General features: G+C 47.3%; 1 protein-coding gene across 1 annotated transcript in view; it reads right to left on the minus strand.

Annotated features, from left to right (window-relative positions):
- Positions 1 to 893: 893 nt before the first annotated feature.
- CASD1 (CAS1 domain containing 1) overlaps positions 894 to 16,072 on the minus strand; it is a 74,441-nt gene continuing 59,262 nt past the window's right edge. The window contains exons 15-18 of the mRNA XM_040352318.1: positions 12,843 to 12,983; positions 10,242 to 10,319; positions 5,625 to 5,717; positions 894 to 1,741 (exon numbers count right to left, since the gene is read on the minus strand). Coding sequence (XP_040208252.1) covers positions 1,487 to 1,741; positions 5,625 to 5,717; positions 10,242 to 10,319; positions 12,843 to 12,983 — 567 coding nt within the window. The 3' untranslated portion in view covers positions 894 to 1,486. The remainder of the gene's footprint in view (positions 1,742 to 5,624; positions 5,718 to 10,241; positions 10,320 to 12,842; positions 12,984 to 16,072) is intronic.

Genomic DNA, 16,072 nt, shown 5'->3' on the forward strand with positions numbered 1-16,072 from the left:
TGCAGACCTTTGCACGTCAGCTGCTGGGTTGCATCTCCTTTATGGGGCCTAACTTTACGCCGGACGTACAACTTGCGCGCACCTCTCGTAGCCTGCGTCGGGCGCACGCAGGTTCGTGAATCGCCGTATTTCCCTCATTTGCATGTTTGAATGGCTAATCAATGGGAGCGGCACCATGCACCCAGCCTAAATGTGCGCCCACTCTACGCCGGCGTAAGCAAGCGACGTCGGCGGGGTGTAGCCTGGTTTTAGGCGCATATCTGTTTGTGGGTCTGGCGCACAGATACGACGGCGCACATTTGCACTTACGTCGGCGTATCTTGTTATACGTCGGCGGGGTGTAGCCTGGTTTTAGGCGCATATCTGTTTGTAGGTCTGGCGCACAGATACGACGGCGCACATTTGCACTTACGTCGGCGTATCTTGTTATACGTCGGCGTAAGTGCTTTGTGAATCTGGGCCAGTCTTTCCAAGATTTTCCGAACTGCGCCGTTTGACTCTGCTTGGCTCTGGCGCCCCCCCCCCTCAGGCCAAACGCGGTATTGCACACCTCTTTGGCTTGAAACCTAGTTTTTTTTTTTAAATACAGCGCTCGTATTGCGAAACGTGCGTTAACCGCGTGACTCGCAATCCGAGGTTCCACTGTACGGTACTTTCAATCCAACCATCCAATGGCTGGTGTCATAACTGATCACATGTGCAGCGTCATGGCAGCTGAAGATCAAACAGAGGCCAAGATGGCCGCCTCCTTGGCTGAAAACAATAGGAAGGTTTAGTTGCATTTTAAGATCTTGGTGACCTTTTACTTGTAATTCTATTGGAGGTGATGGGAATACACGTAGTAAAGGACATAGGAGTGCACAAATCTGAGAGATAACAGCACAGTCCGCCCCCCCCCCCCCCCCGCCTCACCAATCCACGCATAGTGGAGCTCTCCTTTAAACAGACAAGGGCATCATAACAAAACAATAAATACGACTATGGATATTTCTTTTCCCTAAGAAATAAATTATGAACTTCGATTATGTTTAATTACACAAATTAAAATCTTATTCCCGCAAAGGATTGCACTTAATGCACACTTCCTTAAAGGTCCTATATTTTTTGTACTCGTATCCGTTCAACGTTCTCACTTAAAGATCGACTGTTCACAGCTTGAGTGGTCAGTGGTGCTTCACAAGATCGACCTCTGATTACCGTGACAAAAAAAACAAATTGGAGGTATCTTTTCTCTTTTTTTTTTTATCTCCCCGGCCCCCCCAAAGACCTCCTCCGCGTGCGGCTTTACCCAGGAGTATGAACGGAAGTCGCTTTCAGAAAAGGAACGGTCGTCCTGTACAGTGCTGCTCATGGACGCGGCTGGGGGGGCAGATTCTGCCCCGGTTCGGCCCGCTATAGTTTATCTATTTACAAAACAAGCCGTAAAAAGTGCCTGCTGGGGGCCGCCGGGTCGGGGGGCCGCGGAGAGACGGTCTGTGAAGTCTTGTTAATGTTGTAATGACGATAAAATTAGGAGGGTGAAAAAGAAGGCGGTGATGCACAGTAACCTCTTGAACAGGGCCGAGCTTTCCTTCGGGACGCAGATCTGGGCCAGGTCGTTGGTTATGTTGGAGATTTCGTGGGCCGCGCACACGAAGATGAAGGTGCTGATGATGATGTTGAGCGCCGGGCTGCCCGGGATGAGGACCAGGATGCCTTTGGTGTCCGCCGCCAGCCAAATGTGGTACTGACAGATGAAGAGCTGCAAGGAAGAAGAACACTTTGCTAAATGGTTGGTCTTTCAGCGATATGAAAATAAACTTTAGCCTGGAGAACATGGAGGCTCTGATATCAATATGCAAATGTTGACTTTTCAGCAAGAGTCAACAGCTAAAGCCTTGTCTTCATCTCTAACCACTCCTTGTCTGTTAAAGGGGCTGGGCCCTTTGCTGCCTTTATCTGGCCCTTGGGGTACTATTGCACCAACTGACACCAAGGATGAAACACCATTCCCTTACTGACACCAACAAAGGAGCACCATTCCCCTTACTGACACCAACAATGTAAGCACCATTCCCGCTACTGACACCAACAATGCGAGCACCATTCCCCCTACTGACACCAACCATGGAGCACCATTCCCCCTACTGACACCAAGGATGGAGCACCATTCCCCCTACTGACACCAATGATGGAGCACCATTCCCCCTACTGACACCAAGGATGGAGCACCATTCCCCCTACTGACACCAAGGATGGAGCACCATTCCCCCTACTGACACCAAGGATGGAGCACCATTCCCCCTACTGACACCAAGGATGGAGCACCATTCCCCCTACTGACACCAAGAATGGAGCACCATTCCCCCTACTGACACCCAGGATGGAGCACCATTCCCCCTACTGACACCCAGGATGGAGCACCATTCCCCATAATGACACCCAGGATGGAGCACCATTCCCCCTACTGACACCCAGGATGGAGCACCATTCCCCCTACTGACACCAAAGATGGAGCACCATTCCCCCTACTGACACCAAGGATGGAGCCCCATTCCCCCTACTGACACCAAGGATGAAGCACCATTCCCCCTACTGACACCAAGGATGGAGCACCATTCCCCCTACTGACACCAACAATGTAAGCACCATTCCCGCTACTGACACCAATGATGGAGCACCATTCCCCCTACTGACACCAACAATGTAAGCACCATTCCCGCTACTGACACCAATGATGGAGCACCATTCCCCCTACTGACACCAACAATGTAAGCACCATTACTGCTACTGACACCAAGGATGGAGCACCATTCCCCCTACTGACACCAAGAATGGAGCATCATTCCCCCTACTGACACCAAGGATGGAGCACCATTCCCCCTACTGACACCAACAATGTAAGCACCATTCCCGCTACTGACACCAAGGATGGAGCACCATTCCCCTTACTGACACCAAGGATGGAGCACCATTCCCCTTACTGACACCAAGGATGGAGCACCATTCCCCTTACTGACACCAAGGATGGAGCACCATTCCCCTTACTGACACCAAGGATGGAGCACCATTCCCCTTACTGACACCAAGGATGGAGCACCATTCCCCCTACTGACACCAAGGATGGAGCACCATTCCCCCTACTGACACCAAAGATGGAGCACCATTCCCCCTACTGACACCAAGGATGGAGCACCATTCCCCCTACTGACACCAAGGATGGAGCCCCATTCCCCCTACTGACACCAACGATGGAGCAACATTCTCCCTACTGACACCAAGGATGGAGCACCATTCCCCCTACTGACACCAAGGATGGAGAACCATTCCCCCTACTGACACCAAGGATGGGAGCACCATTCCCCCTACTGACACCAAGGATGGAGAACCATTCCCCCTACTGACACCAAGGATGGGAGCACCATTCCCCCTACTGACACCAAGGATGGAGCACCATTCCCACTACTGACACCAAGGATGGAGCACCATTCCCCCTACTGACACCAAGGATGGAGCACCATTCCCCCTACTGACACCAAGAATGGAGCACCATTCCCCCTACTGACACCAAGGATGGAGCACCATTCCCCCTACTGACACCAAGGATGGAGCACCATTCCCCCTACTGGCACCAATGATGAAGCACCATTCCCCTTACTGACCAATGATGGGACACTATAAAGCCTGAAGGATAGTAAACTGGCCCTTTGCTTTGAAAGTTTGGAGACCCCTGATGTAAACCAAACATTTCATATACCTGACATGTGCCTGCTGTACCATGTACTTGTATGAGAAAGTTCCCTGGTGTTCCTGCCAGTCCCTCTGCTTTCCTATCAAAAATTGACCACACTAGGCATGGTCAGTTCTCTAGCTGTACTTTGCCATTGAATTTATGCCTACCTATCTCACGGATAATGAGAAATTCCTAAGACTGTGCAAGGGGGAAACATTTTGGATTCATAAATTACACACTTTGGGCCAAATCCACAGACATGCAGCCAAACTTAACTTTTCAGAGTTAAGTTACACTGCCGCAATTTTCCGAAGTTAAAGGGGTTGTAAAGGTTCGTTTTTTATTTTCTAAATGGGTTACTTTGAGCTAGCGCATTGTTGGTTCACTTACCTTTTTTCTTCTATTTCTCTTCTAAATGTTTTTTTTCTTTGTTTTCTTTGTCTGGATTTCTCACTTCCTGTTCCTCCTCAGTAAGGTGTTCAGTAAGCTGTTCTAATTGACTTTCCACCACTCGGATGATGGTGGAAAGCTTACTGAGGAGAAACAGGAAGTGAGGAATTCAAACAAAGAAAAAAAAAACATTTAGAAGAGAAATCGAAGGAAAAGGTAAGTGAACCAACAATGCACTAGCTTAAAGGAACCAATTTAGAAAATAAAAGACAAACCTTTACAACCCCTTTAAGTACCGATCCTCAAAGCACTTACCCGGAAAATTTCGGCAGCGCAACTTAACTCCGTCCATCGTAAGGTGTTCCTAGTTTAAATGGGCGATTCCCATTTAAATTAGGCGCGCTCCCGCGCTGGACGTACTGCGCATGCGTGTGACGTCATTTTTCCCGACGTGCAGCGCGCGAACGTAATTTACGCCGGGCTTTGTGGATTGCGACGGGACAATAAAGTTGTGACGGGTGAAAAAAAATTTTACGCGCCGGGAAAAAAAATTCAAATTTAAAAAAAAATCGCGGCGATCGAAAAAAAGGTCTGGTTTTACATGGTGTACTAACTTTACACATTGTAAAACCAGCCCTAATTTTACGCAAGCAAATCGGAACTTACGCAGAAACCACAATGCTTAAATGCTTAAATGCTTTGTGGATCTGCTTAAGTACTCATTTGCATACGGTGCATACGGCGGCATTTCGGCTCGAAATGCCCCCAGCGGCGGATGCGGTACTGTATCCTAAGATCTGACAGTGTAAGTCTCTTACAGATGTCGGATCTTCTGCCTAACTTTGGAAAAATCCTTCTGAGGATCGTTTCCAAAGATAGCCACAGGGATACGCAGGCTGAACAGCAGTTCCGCCTGCGTATCTCTTTTGTGGATTTGGCCCTTTGAGTCCTAATAGATTAAATGAGGATACGGATATACATAGTGTGGTGTGATATGATGATGGCATGCAGTCCCGGGCCTTTCTTGTTATTTTACACAGGTGTGTAATGGAATTGCAGTGTAAGGGTGCGTGTAAAGGCAGGTGTTATGCATGTTTGTATTAGTGAGTAGGTAGGTGCACGTGGGCGTATATACACGCATGTATGTCACAGAGGTGTTATATGCGTTCTGTATGCAATGCTTGAGAGGACTGTCAGAGACTGCAGATCAAATCGAGGCAATGAGGGTCAGAGAGTGAGGACAGCATACATGGTTGGCTGGGGATACGCTGCAGAAGACCATATAAAACTGGGAACATGTTACAAGAGGCTACTAAAGATCAATGCTATTACCCCAAACAATGTTCCCACTACAGACTGCTGAGGTTCGAGGGATACACATCACATACCAAAGGGCCGCATGTGGCCCAGGGGTCGCAGGTTGGGCATATAAGGGCCGGGGTGTTGTGTTCAGTGATAAGATCTGAAAAGAGCGTTGTGTGATGTCTGCCAGTTCCTTTACCAAACACACACCAGTACTTACCTCTAAGGATATTTTACCAAACCAGGCAAAGAAGGAGCTGTACACAGAGCGAGCGTACCCAGGAATGTTCCTAATGAGGACAAAGGCTAAAATCTGCAGGAAAGATACAAGACAGAAATATGTTACTTATTATGTAGCACAATGTAAATCAAATCCTATATCCCCCATAATGTAGGTATTGAAACCGACAGTGAAACCTCCAGTCTTCACAGCCGGTTTCCTACTGCGCATGCGCGAGTCTGTGACACTCACACAGGTCCCAGAAGGCAGCAGGAGGGGGCGATGTAAATGAATAGATGATGGCATTCTATGCAAAAAAAACCTTCATGCATGCAGAGCTTGCCCAGGAATGGCAGGCAGCAGGCAGGTGTGAGGACATCGGCACCCACAGTGAGAGAACTTTTGGAGGACGGCCTGGTATCAAGAAGGGCTGCAAATAAGCCACTTCTCTCCAGGAAACACATCAGGGACAGACTGATAGTCTACAAAAGGCACAGGAATGGACTGCTGAGGACTGGGGGAAAGTCATTTTCTCGAATGAATCCTCTTCTGATTGTTTGGGGCATCTGGAAAAAAAAACGTGTCCGTAGAAGAAAAGGTCAGCGCTGCCATCAGTCCTGTGTCGTGCCAACAGTAACGCATCCCGAGACCATTCATGTGTGGGATTGCTCCTCAGACAAGGGAGTGGGGGGCTCACTCACAATTTTTTCTAATAACACAGCCATGAATAAAGAATGGAACAAAAACATCCCCTGAGAGCAACTTCTCCCAACCATCCAACAACAGTTTGAGGAACAATGTCTTTTCCAGGATGATGGAGCACCATGCCATAGGGCAAAAATGATACCCAAGTGGCTTGAGGAACAAAACATCAACATGTCAGCGTGCTCGCCCCCTCCCTTGGGACTACATCCAGGCTTGCCCCCATCATCTGAGCCGTTCTGGCTGGGGGTTAGTCAGCGTGCTCGCCCCCTCCCTTGGGACTACATCCCAGCTTGCCCCCATCATCTGAGCCGTTCTGGCTGGGGGTTAGTCAGCGTGCTCGCCCCCTCCCTCAGGACTACATCCCAGCTTGCCCCCATCATCTGAGCCTTTCTGGCTGGGGGTTAGTCAGCGTGCTCGCCCCCTCCCTCGGGACTACATCCCAGCTTGCTCCCATTATCTGAGCCGTTCTGGCTGGGGGTTAGTCAGCGTGCTCACCGCCTTCCTTGGGACTACATCCCAGCTTGCCCCCATCATCTGAGCCGTTCTGGCTGGGGGGTTAGTCAGCGTGCTCACCGCCTTCCTTGGGACTACATCCCAGCTTGCCCCCATCTCAACGGTTCTGGCTGGGGGTTAGTCAGCGTGCTCACTCCCTTCCTTGGGACTACATCCCAGCTTGCCCCGATTATCTGAGCTGTTCTGGCTGGGGGTTAGTCAGCGTGCTAGCCCCCTCCCTCGGGACTACATCCCTGAACTTTCACAGCGTCTCCCCGCAGGGAAGTAGTCCCAAGGAAGGGGGAGCATACTAGCTCATTATGATCAACTTACCTGAGAACAAAGCCCCCGAAGTTCTCCTCCGCGCCCTCCGTCGCCATGTCTCCGGCAATCTTCTTCCTGTAATCGCCGTTCCGGCGCAGCGACTGGCCAGAGCGGCAATGACGTCACTCCCGCGCCTGCGCGCGGGACCGGCCGATCTCCTCGCATGTGCGAAAATTTGCCATTAACCCCGAATTTTCCAGGCTCAAAAATGGCACTCTCAGGGCGCCTGCGCCATTGTCTACGGCACGCATGCTCCCTAGACATCGGTGCTGTGTTTTCAGCACACATCTCCTTAACCATGTAGGTAAGGGAGATATTTATTGCACCTACAGGTAAGCCTTAATCTAGGCTTACCTGTAGGTGCAAGATGTGTGGTTGGGTTTACCACTTTAAAGGAACCTATTTAGAAAAAAAAATAATAATAATAACCTTTACAACTCCCATACCCGGCTTTTACGCAGCTTCCTGCCCAAGCCAATGTTTAGCTTTCTGCGCTTCATTTTGGTGGTATTTGATCACCTCTGCCAAAAGTTTATTTTTTTTGTTAATTTTTTTTGTAAATAAGTAAGTTTTCTTTTTTAATTACGGGCACCGATGAGGTGGCACTGATGGACACTCATAGGCGGCACTGATAGGCAGCGCTGGTATGCGGCACAGATGGGCACATATGGGTGGCACTAATGGGTGGCACAGATAGGTGGGCACTGGGCATTGATGGGCACTGAGAAGTGGCACCGATGGAAACTGAGGGGTGGCACTGATGGACACTGAGGGGTGGCACTTGTTTATTTACAATTTTTCCAATCAGTGCCCATGTTGCCAGTCAGTTCCCATTTGTGGGCACGGATTGGCATCTATTGTGCATATTTTTTACATGTGGATGGCCATGGGGGATGTACCTGGCCATCCACGTTTCCTCCAATCCCTGGTGGTCCTGGCGGCTTCCCTGTGGTCTAGTGTGGTCATCTGAGGGGGGGGGCTGCGCTGATAAACAATCAGCGTGAACCCCCCCTCTGTCAGGAGAGCCGCCGATCGGCTCTCCTCTACTCGCGTCTATCAGATGCGAGTGAGGAAGAGCCGATCAACGGCGCTTCCTGTTTACATCGTGATCAGCCGTGATTGGATACGCCTAATCACGTGTTAAAGAGCCTCCGCCGGAGGCTCTTTACCGAGATCGGAGATGCACAGTGTCAGACTGACACCCCGCATCACCGATCGCTGCGCGCCGGCATGAAATCCTGCAGGACGTCAATAGATGACCAGTCAGGATTTCACAACCACTTCCCGGACGTCAATTGTATATTGACCGGGCGTGAAATGGTTAATCCCATTGAGAACTTGTGGTCAATCCTCAAGAGGCGGGTGAAAAAAAAAAAAAAAACACAAATTCTGACAAACTCCAAGCATTGATTATACAAGAATGGGCTGCCATTGGTCAGGATGTGGCCCAGAAGTTGATTGACAGCACGCCAGGATGAATTGCAGAGGTCTTGCAAAGAAGGGTCAATACTGCAAATATTGACTCTATGCATAAACTTCATGTCATTGTCAATAAAAGCCTTTGACACGTATGAAATGCTTGCAATTATACTTCAGTATAGCAAAGTAACATCTGATAAAAAGATCTAAAAACACTGAAGCCGCAGACATTGTGAAAATTAATATTTGTGTCATTCTCCAAACATTTGGCCACAGCTGTAAGGCTCATACGGTAAAGTATACGGTGGTAGTAATTGTTGATAGGACAATATACAATATACATTATGTGTAGATGACATTTTAATTATTTGTTTTATGCTTTTTTTTTCCATTTTAGATGGGGAAGGGTTAGAACCCCTGTCTTAATTTATTGCTGTCAGTATTCTCAATGGCCCCCTTTCTCTTGGTGACTTTTTTTTGGTTATTAACTACTTGCCGACCTGCCGCCATCATTCTACGGCGGCAGGTTGGCTCTCCTGCGCGAGAGCCCGTAGCTCTACGTCAGCTCTCTCGCAGGTTACCAGGGGCGCGCGCGCCCACCACTCGCCCCAACCCCCGTGCGTGTGCCCGGCGGGCGTGATCACCACCGGGCACACGCGAACACTCGTTACAGAGCGGGGACCGGGAGCTGTGTGTGTAAACACACAGCTCCCGGTCCTGTCAGGGAGAGAAATGCTGATCTTCTGTTCATACAATGTATGAACAGAAGATCAGTGTTTCCCCTAGTGAGGCCACCCCCCCTACAGTAAGAACACACCCAGGGACATACTTAACCCCTTCCCCGCCCCCTAGTGTTAACCCCTTCACTGCCAGTGGCATTTTTATAGTAATCCAATGCATTTTTATAGCACTGATCGCTATAAAAATGCCAATGGTCCCAAAAATGTGTCAAAAGTGTCCGCCATAATGTCGCAGTACAGAAAAAAAATTGCTGATCGCCGCCATTACTAGTAAAAAAAATATTAATAAAAATGCCATAAAAATACCCCCTATTTTGTAAACGCTATAACTTTTGCGCAAACCAATCAATAAACGCTTATTGCGTTTTTTTTTTACGAAAAATATGTAGAAGAATACGTATCGGCCTAAACTGAGGAAAAAAAATGTTTTTTTATATATTTTTGGGGGATATTTATTATAGCAAAAAGTAAAAAATATTAATTTTTTTCAAAATTGACGCTCTATTTTTGTTTATAGCGCAAAAACTAAAAATCGCAGAGATGATCAAATACCACCAAAAGAAAGCTCTATTTGTGGGGAAAAAGGACGCCAATTTTGTTTGGGAGCCACGTCGCACGACCGCGCAATTGTCAGTTAAATTGACGCAGTGCCGAATCGCAAAAAGTACTCTGGTCTTTGACCAGCAATATGGCCTGGGGGTTAAGTGGTTAATTACCAACAAATGAAAGCTCTATTGCTCTCAAAATTGATATAAAATGGGTACAGTGCAGGACCAGGTCATTTACAGTTAAACAATCACAGCCCTGAAAACTGAAGGGGTATAATATACAGGCCGCTACTCAAAGTATCCCCCGCCCTCCTATTTTCCTGGGATTGGAACTGCTCGGGATTGTATGAAAGTAGTTTTTTTTAATACATCACATAATAAAGTCATACCTGTACAACAGAGACTGAGGGGTGCATCGCATTGCAATCCGTCTTGTTTTTACAACTGCTGGCCCAGATGGAGTATGTCTAGGGGAACAGAGAACACCCATATCAGATCATGAGAAAATTACAAACAATTTCTAACCTGCTAAAATAAGATGCCACTTAGATGCCATACCCCATCTCACCACTAGATGGGATAAGTGCACAAAAGGAAATCTGAAGCTCGCTCTGGGAAGGATCAGTTTAACAGAATATAAAAAGTCTTTTAACTATGGGCTAGATTCATAGAGAGTTACGGCGGCGTATCAGTAGATACGCCGTCGTAACTCTGAATCTACGCCGTCGTAGATTTAAGCGTATTCTGGAAATCAGATACGCTTAAATTAGGCTAAGATACGAGCGGCGCAAGTCTCTTACGCCGTCGTATCTTAGTTGCATATTTACGCTGGCCGCTAGGTGGCGCTTCCGTCGCTTTCAGCGTAGAATATGCAAATGCGCTGGCTACGCCGATTCAGAAACGTACGTGCGCCCGGCGGAATTTTTTACGTCGTTTGCGTAAGGCTTTTTCCGGCGTAACGTTACTCCTGCTTCTATGAGGCGTACGCAATGTTAAGTATGGACGTCGTTCCCACGGCGAATTTTGATTTTTTTTGCGTAAGTCGTTCGCGAATAGGGCTTTGTGTAAATTACGTCCACGTCGAAAGCATCGTCGATTTGCGGCGGAATTTCGAGCATGTGCACTGGGATTCTTTCACGGATGGCGCATGCGCAGTGGGTTAAAGACGTAATTTACGTGGGGTCATGTTTTATTTACATAAAACATGCCCACCTCTTCTCAATTTGAATTTGGCGCGCTTACGCCGGCTGATTTACGCTACGCCGCCGCAACTTACGGAGCAAGTGCTTTGTGAATACTGCACTTGCCCGTCTAAGTTGCGGAGGCGTAGCGTAAATAGGATACGCTACGCCCGCACAAACTTACGTCCCCCTATCTGAATCTAGCCCAATGTTTTTAAAGAGCAAAAGAATGGGATGAGTGTAATTAAAGCGGAGGTCCACCCTAAAAGAAAAATAGCCAAAAAGGCTACAAAAAAAAAAAAGACCTGAGCGATTGCTCGGCTTCGGCTACCGACATCGCGGGGCACCCAGGACAGGTAACTTTTGACACTATTTTGGGGCCATTGTAATTTTTTACAGCAAACAGTGCTATAAAAATGCACTGATTACTGTAAAAAAGCACTGGCAGTGAAGGGGTTAACCTGTAGGGGGGCGCTAAAGGGGTTAAGTGTTCCCTAATGTGTATTTCTTACTGTAGGGGGTCGTGGCTGGGCGTGTGACGTCACTGATCGTCGTTCCCTATGACAGGAAACAGACGATCACTGACAGGCTCACTAGGAAGCACGGGGAGAGGTTTGTTTACACTTACCTCTCCCCGTTCTTCAGCTCTGTGATACGATCGCGGGACACTGGCGGCGATCGGGTCCGCGGGCGCGGTCACGGAGCACAAGACCGGTTCGCGAGCGTGCCACGGGCTTCTTAAAGGCGACGTACCTGCCTGTCCATATGCCCAGCCATGCCATTCTACCGACGTATTTAGGCGTGCGGCGGTCCTTAACCACTTAAGGACCATCTCCTGCACATATATGTCGGCAGAATGGCACAAGCACCTTTAAGAGCCCAACCGTGGGTCGCCGGCACATGCACGCGACCCGGTCCGAAGCTCCGTGACCGCGGCTGTGGGACCCGATCGCCGCCGGTGTCCCGCGATCAGTCACAGGAGCTGAAGAACAGGGAGAGGTGTGTGTAAACTTTACAGTGGCGCCGTCATTGATAGTCTGTTCCCTGATATAGGGAAAGACGATCAATGACGTCACACGTCCAGCCCCGCCCCCCTACAGTTAGAAACACATATGAGGTCACACTTAACCCCTACAGCGCCCCCTAGTGGTTAACTCCTAAACTGCAATTGTAATTTTCACAGTAATCTTTGCTTTTGCTGTGAAAATTGTCCGATGTGTCTGCCATAATGTCGCAGTCACGAAAAAAAAAAAAAAAAACGCTGATCACCGCCATTAGTAGTAAAAAAAAAAAAATTATTAAAATGCCATAAAACCATCCTCTATTTTGTAAACGCTATAAATTTTGCACAAACCAATCATTAAACGCTTATTGCGATTTTTTACCAATAATAGGTAGAATACGTATCGGCCTAAAAACGGAGGGGAAAAAAAAAGTTTTCTTTTTGGGGGATATTTATTATAGCAAAAAGTAAAAAAAAAATGTATTTTTTTTTTAAATTTTCGCTCTATTTTTGTTTATATCGCAAAAACTAAAAACCGCAGAGGTGATCAAATACCACCAAAAGAAAGCTCTATTTGTGGGAAAAAAAGGACGCCAATTTTGTTTGGGAGCCACGTTGCACGACCGCGCAATTGTCAGTTAAAGCGACGCAGTGCCGAATCGCAAAAAAGGGGCAAGGTCCTTAACCTGCATATTGGTCCGGGTCTTAAGTGGTTAACTGGTTGAAGTAACGCAGTACTGTATCGCAAAGAATGGCCTGGTCATGAAGGGAGTAAATCTTCTGGAGGTCAAGCGGTTAACACTTACCAGAAAGGAGACCACGGACGCGAAGAGTAAGACGTTGGACACTCTGGTGGTGAAGAGAGGATCCCCCTTTCCTTCATGGAGGACTTGCTGCTTTTGTAAAGCCAGGTAGGTGAAGGCGAATAGCATACCATAAAACACAGCCTGGGAATGAAAGGAAGTGGTACAGAAGAAAAGTCACTTCTTATACTAACGGGAATATAGACAGACATGTAGAATAGTATCAGATCAATCATTTGGAACAACTCTCATGTTACGGCTACCCAACACATACAATGTATGACCAACTTATGATACCCCTGACCATCATACCCACTTTATGGGCAAAAGAGATGCAACATTTCCGAAAATTTTGAAACCTTGAGAATTTTTTATTTTTTTTCACGGAAACAATAAAACATTTTGTAAAAATTGAAAACAAATTCAGTGTGTAGTTTTACAAATTTCAAGTCATTTTGTTACACTGGGAAGGTGAAATGCTGTCTATATATAAAAGTTTTATACTTCAAATAAAAGTCCAGCTTATCCAATAAATAAACTAAACTGGGGTTTTTCATTTCATTTTTTTTTATTATTATTACAATTGGAACAAGGACTGTTTATTAGAGCGGCACAATTCTGGATAAAATGAGAATCACAATTTTATTTGCTTAGAACAGGCATGTCCAAAGTTAGGCCCGAGGGCCAAATGCAGCCCCCCTGTTGATTTACTATGGCCCCCCTGGGGATTTGGATATATATATTGTTTGTGGCCCCCAGGGCCACAAAAGATATATACTGTATTTGTCGGCGCTGCCTTGGAGGGGACAGGGAGGGGGCAGGACGAGCGCCGTCAGATTACATGAAGAGAATCTCCTGTTTACTCAGCAGCGTCTCTATTGGAAGTCCCGTCTCCTGGGATGCCATTGGACGACTGTTCTGTCTATCATAGGAGGCAGGACTTTGTATTAAAGAGGCCAAAGGGTAAACAAGACATTCGCCTGTTTCTAATCTGTTGGCACTCGTCCGGCCCCCTCCCTTTGCCCTCCGAGGCTGCAGATGTGCATCGTTCAGGCTCCACTGATGGCAATGGTAAGGCTGCATTTATGGCACATGTGAGGCTGCATTAATGGCACATGTGAGGCTGCATTGGTTGCAATGGTGAGGTTGCAATTGTAAGGCTGCATTGGTTGCAATGGCAAGGCTGCATTGGTTGCAATGGCAAGGCTGCATTGGTTGCAATGGTAAGGCTGCATTGGTTGCAATGGTAAGGCTGCATTGGTTGCAATGGTAAGGCTGCATTGGTTGCAATGGTAAGGCTGCATTGGTTGCAATGGTGAGGCTGCATTCATGGCAATGGTGAGGCTGTGCGTGTTATACGCCAATAAATACGATGGTCCATATTCTCAAAGAATCTCCGCCTGCTTCGCTTAGGGCACTTACACTCCGCTGTCCCAACTTACTGGAGCAGGTGTTGTATTCCCCAACCACTTGCTCCATAAGTTGGGACAGCGGAGTGTAAGTGTCCCGGCGTAGCCTGGCGGATCTCCAAGGGGGTGGCTTCTATTCAAATGAAGCGCGCCCCCGATGCAAAAGAACTGGGCATGCGCCGGGCTGCAAAAAGCCCAGTGCGCATGCTCCAGTTCTCGGCGGAAAACGTCAATGACGCCGACGTGTGCGTCATTGACGTAAAGTCGTATTCAAGAACGACTTACGTAAACGACGTATCCGACAGAAAAACACGACGGGGACCCGACGCCATCCGTAACATGGCCTACGCGAGACTTGCGGAAACTTACCCCTCATATAGCAGGGGTAAGTTTCCGCTTACGCAAACGACGTTAGCGACGGTTACGCGACGCAAACTCGTTCGGGAATGGGCGTAGAAGGATCATTTGCATATGCAAATGACTCCTTCACGTAAATGCCATCTAGCGGCGGCCGGCGTCATTGCATTTAAGATCCGCCAGTGTAAGTGACTTACAGATGGCGGATCTTAAGTGTATCTATGCAAAAATGATTCTGAGAATCAGGAGCATATCGAATCCCCAATCACATTATTGGAACTACAGCAGGCAGTTAAAGAACTTTCTAATCAAAAGTCCCCAGTGCCAGATGGCCTACCAGCGGAGATTTATAAACAATACGGTGAGGTGCTGCTCCCGGAACTGCTAAAAACGCTGAACTGGGCGATAGAAGGAGGAAGATTACCCTCTTCAATGTTAGAAGCAATTATTATAGTGCTCCAGAAGGAAGGGAAAGACCAATTAGATACATCATCGTATAGACCGATATCTTTACTCTGCTCAGATGTAAAAATCTTGGCCAAAGTATTGGCAACGAGAATAAATAAATATATTCAGAAACTAATACATCCAGATCAATCTGGATTTATTCCGAATCGGTCCACGAGTATAAACATAAGAAGGTTGTACTTAAACTTACAGACTCCAACGGAGAATGCGGGTGATAGATCTATCCTAGCATTAGATGCCACCAAGGCCTTTGATAGTTTGGAGTGGGACTATCTCTGGTACGCTCTGGAGAAGTTTGGGTTTGGTCCATCTTTTATTAAATGGATAAAGTTATTATATAACTCCCCAAAGGCCAAAATAAATATAAATAATGAAGTTTCACAGTTTTTTGAATTGGAAAGGGGAACGAGACAGGGATGTCCACTGTCCCCTCTCCTTTTCGCCCTGGCAATTGAGCCCTTGGCGATTGCAATTAGAGGTAAACAGGAAATACAGGGGTTCCAGAGAGGAGCAGAGGAGGAGAAAGTCGCGCTTTATGCGGACGACATTGGCGGTTCCACATCCTTATAGTTATTATTTGGCAGCACAGTTACAGCATTTGGAGGGATGTAGCATAGAGGGGGGAGGAAACGCGAGTGGGAAAATGATACTAAGAGGGTCCCCCCATAGATCTGTAATAGAGACCTTAGAAGCCAACTCATTCTCTGTGAAAAATCCAACAGTAAAGATAGTGGTGAGGATATGGCAAGCAGTAAAATCAGCTTGGGGCTATAAAGGATTAACAGAATATTCCCCATTATGGGATAACAATAATTTAAAAGAAATGTTGGCTATGGGGAAACTAAAAGAATGGGAGAAACGGGGGATAACCAGAGTGGCACAACTGTATACAGGTTGCACATTAAAACTCTTTTCAGAGCTAAGCAGTGAATTTAGCCTTCCAAACTCTATGTTTTTTACTTATTTACAGGTTAGACACGCATTACAAGCCCAATTTAA

The sequence above is a fragment of the Rana temporaria genome, chromosome 5, assembly GCF_905171775.1.
Source record: "Rana temporaria chromosome 5, aRanTem1.1, whole genome shotgun sequence".
NCBI classification, from domain to species: Eukaryota; Metazoa; Chordata; class Amphibia; order Anura; family Ranidae; genus Rana; species Rana temporaria.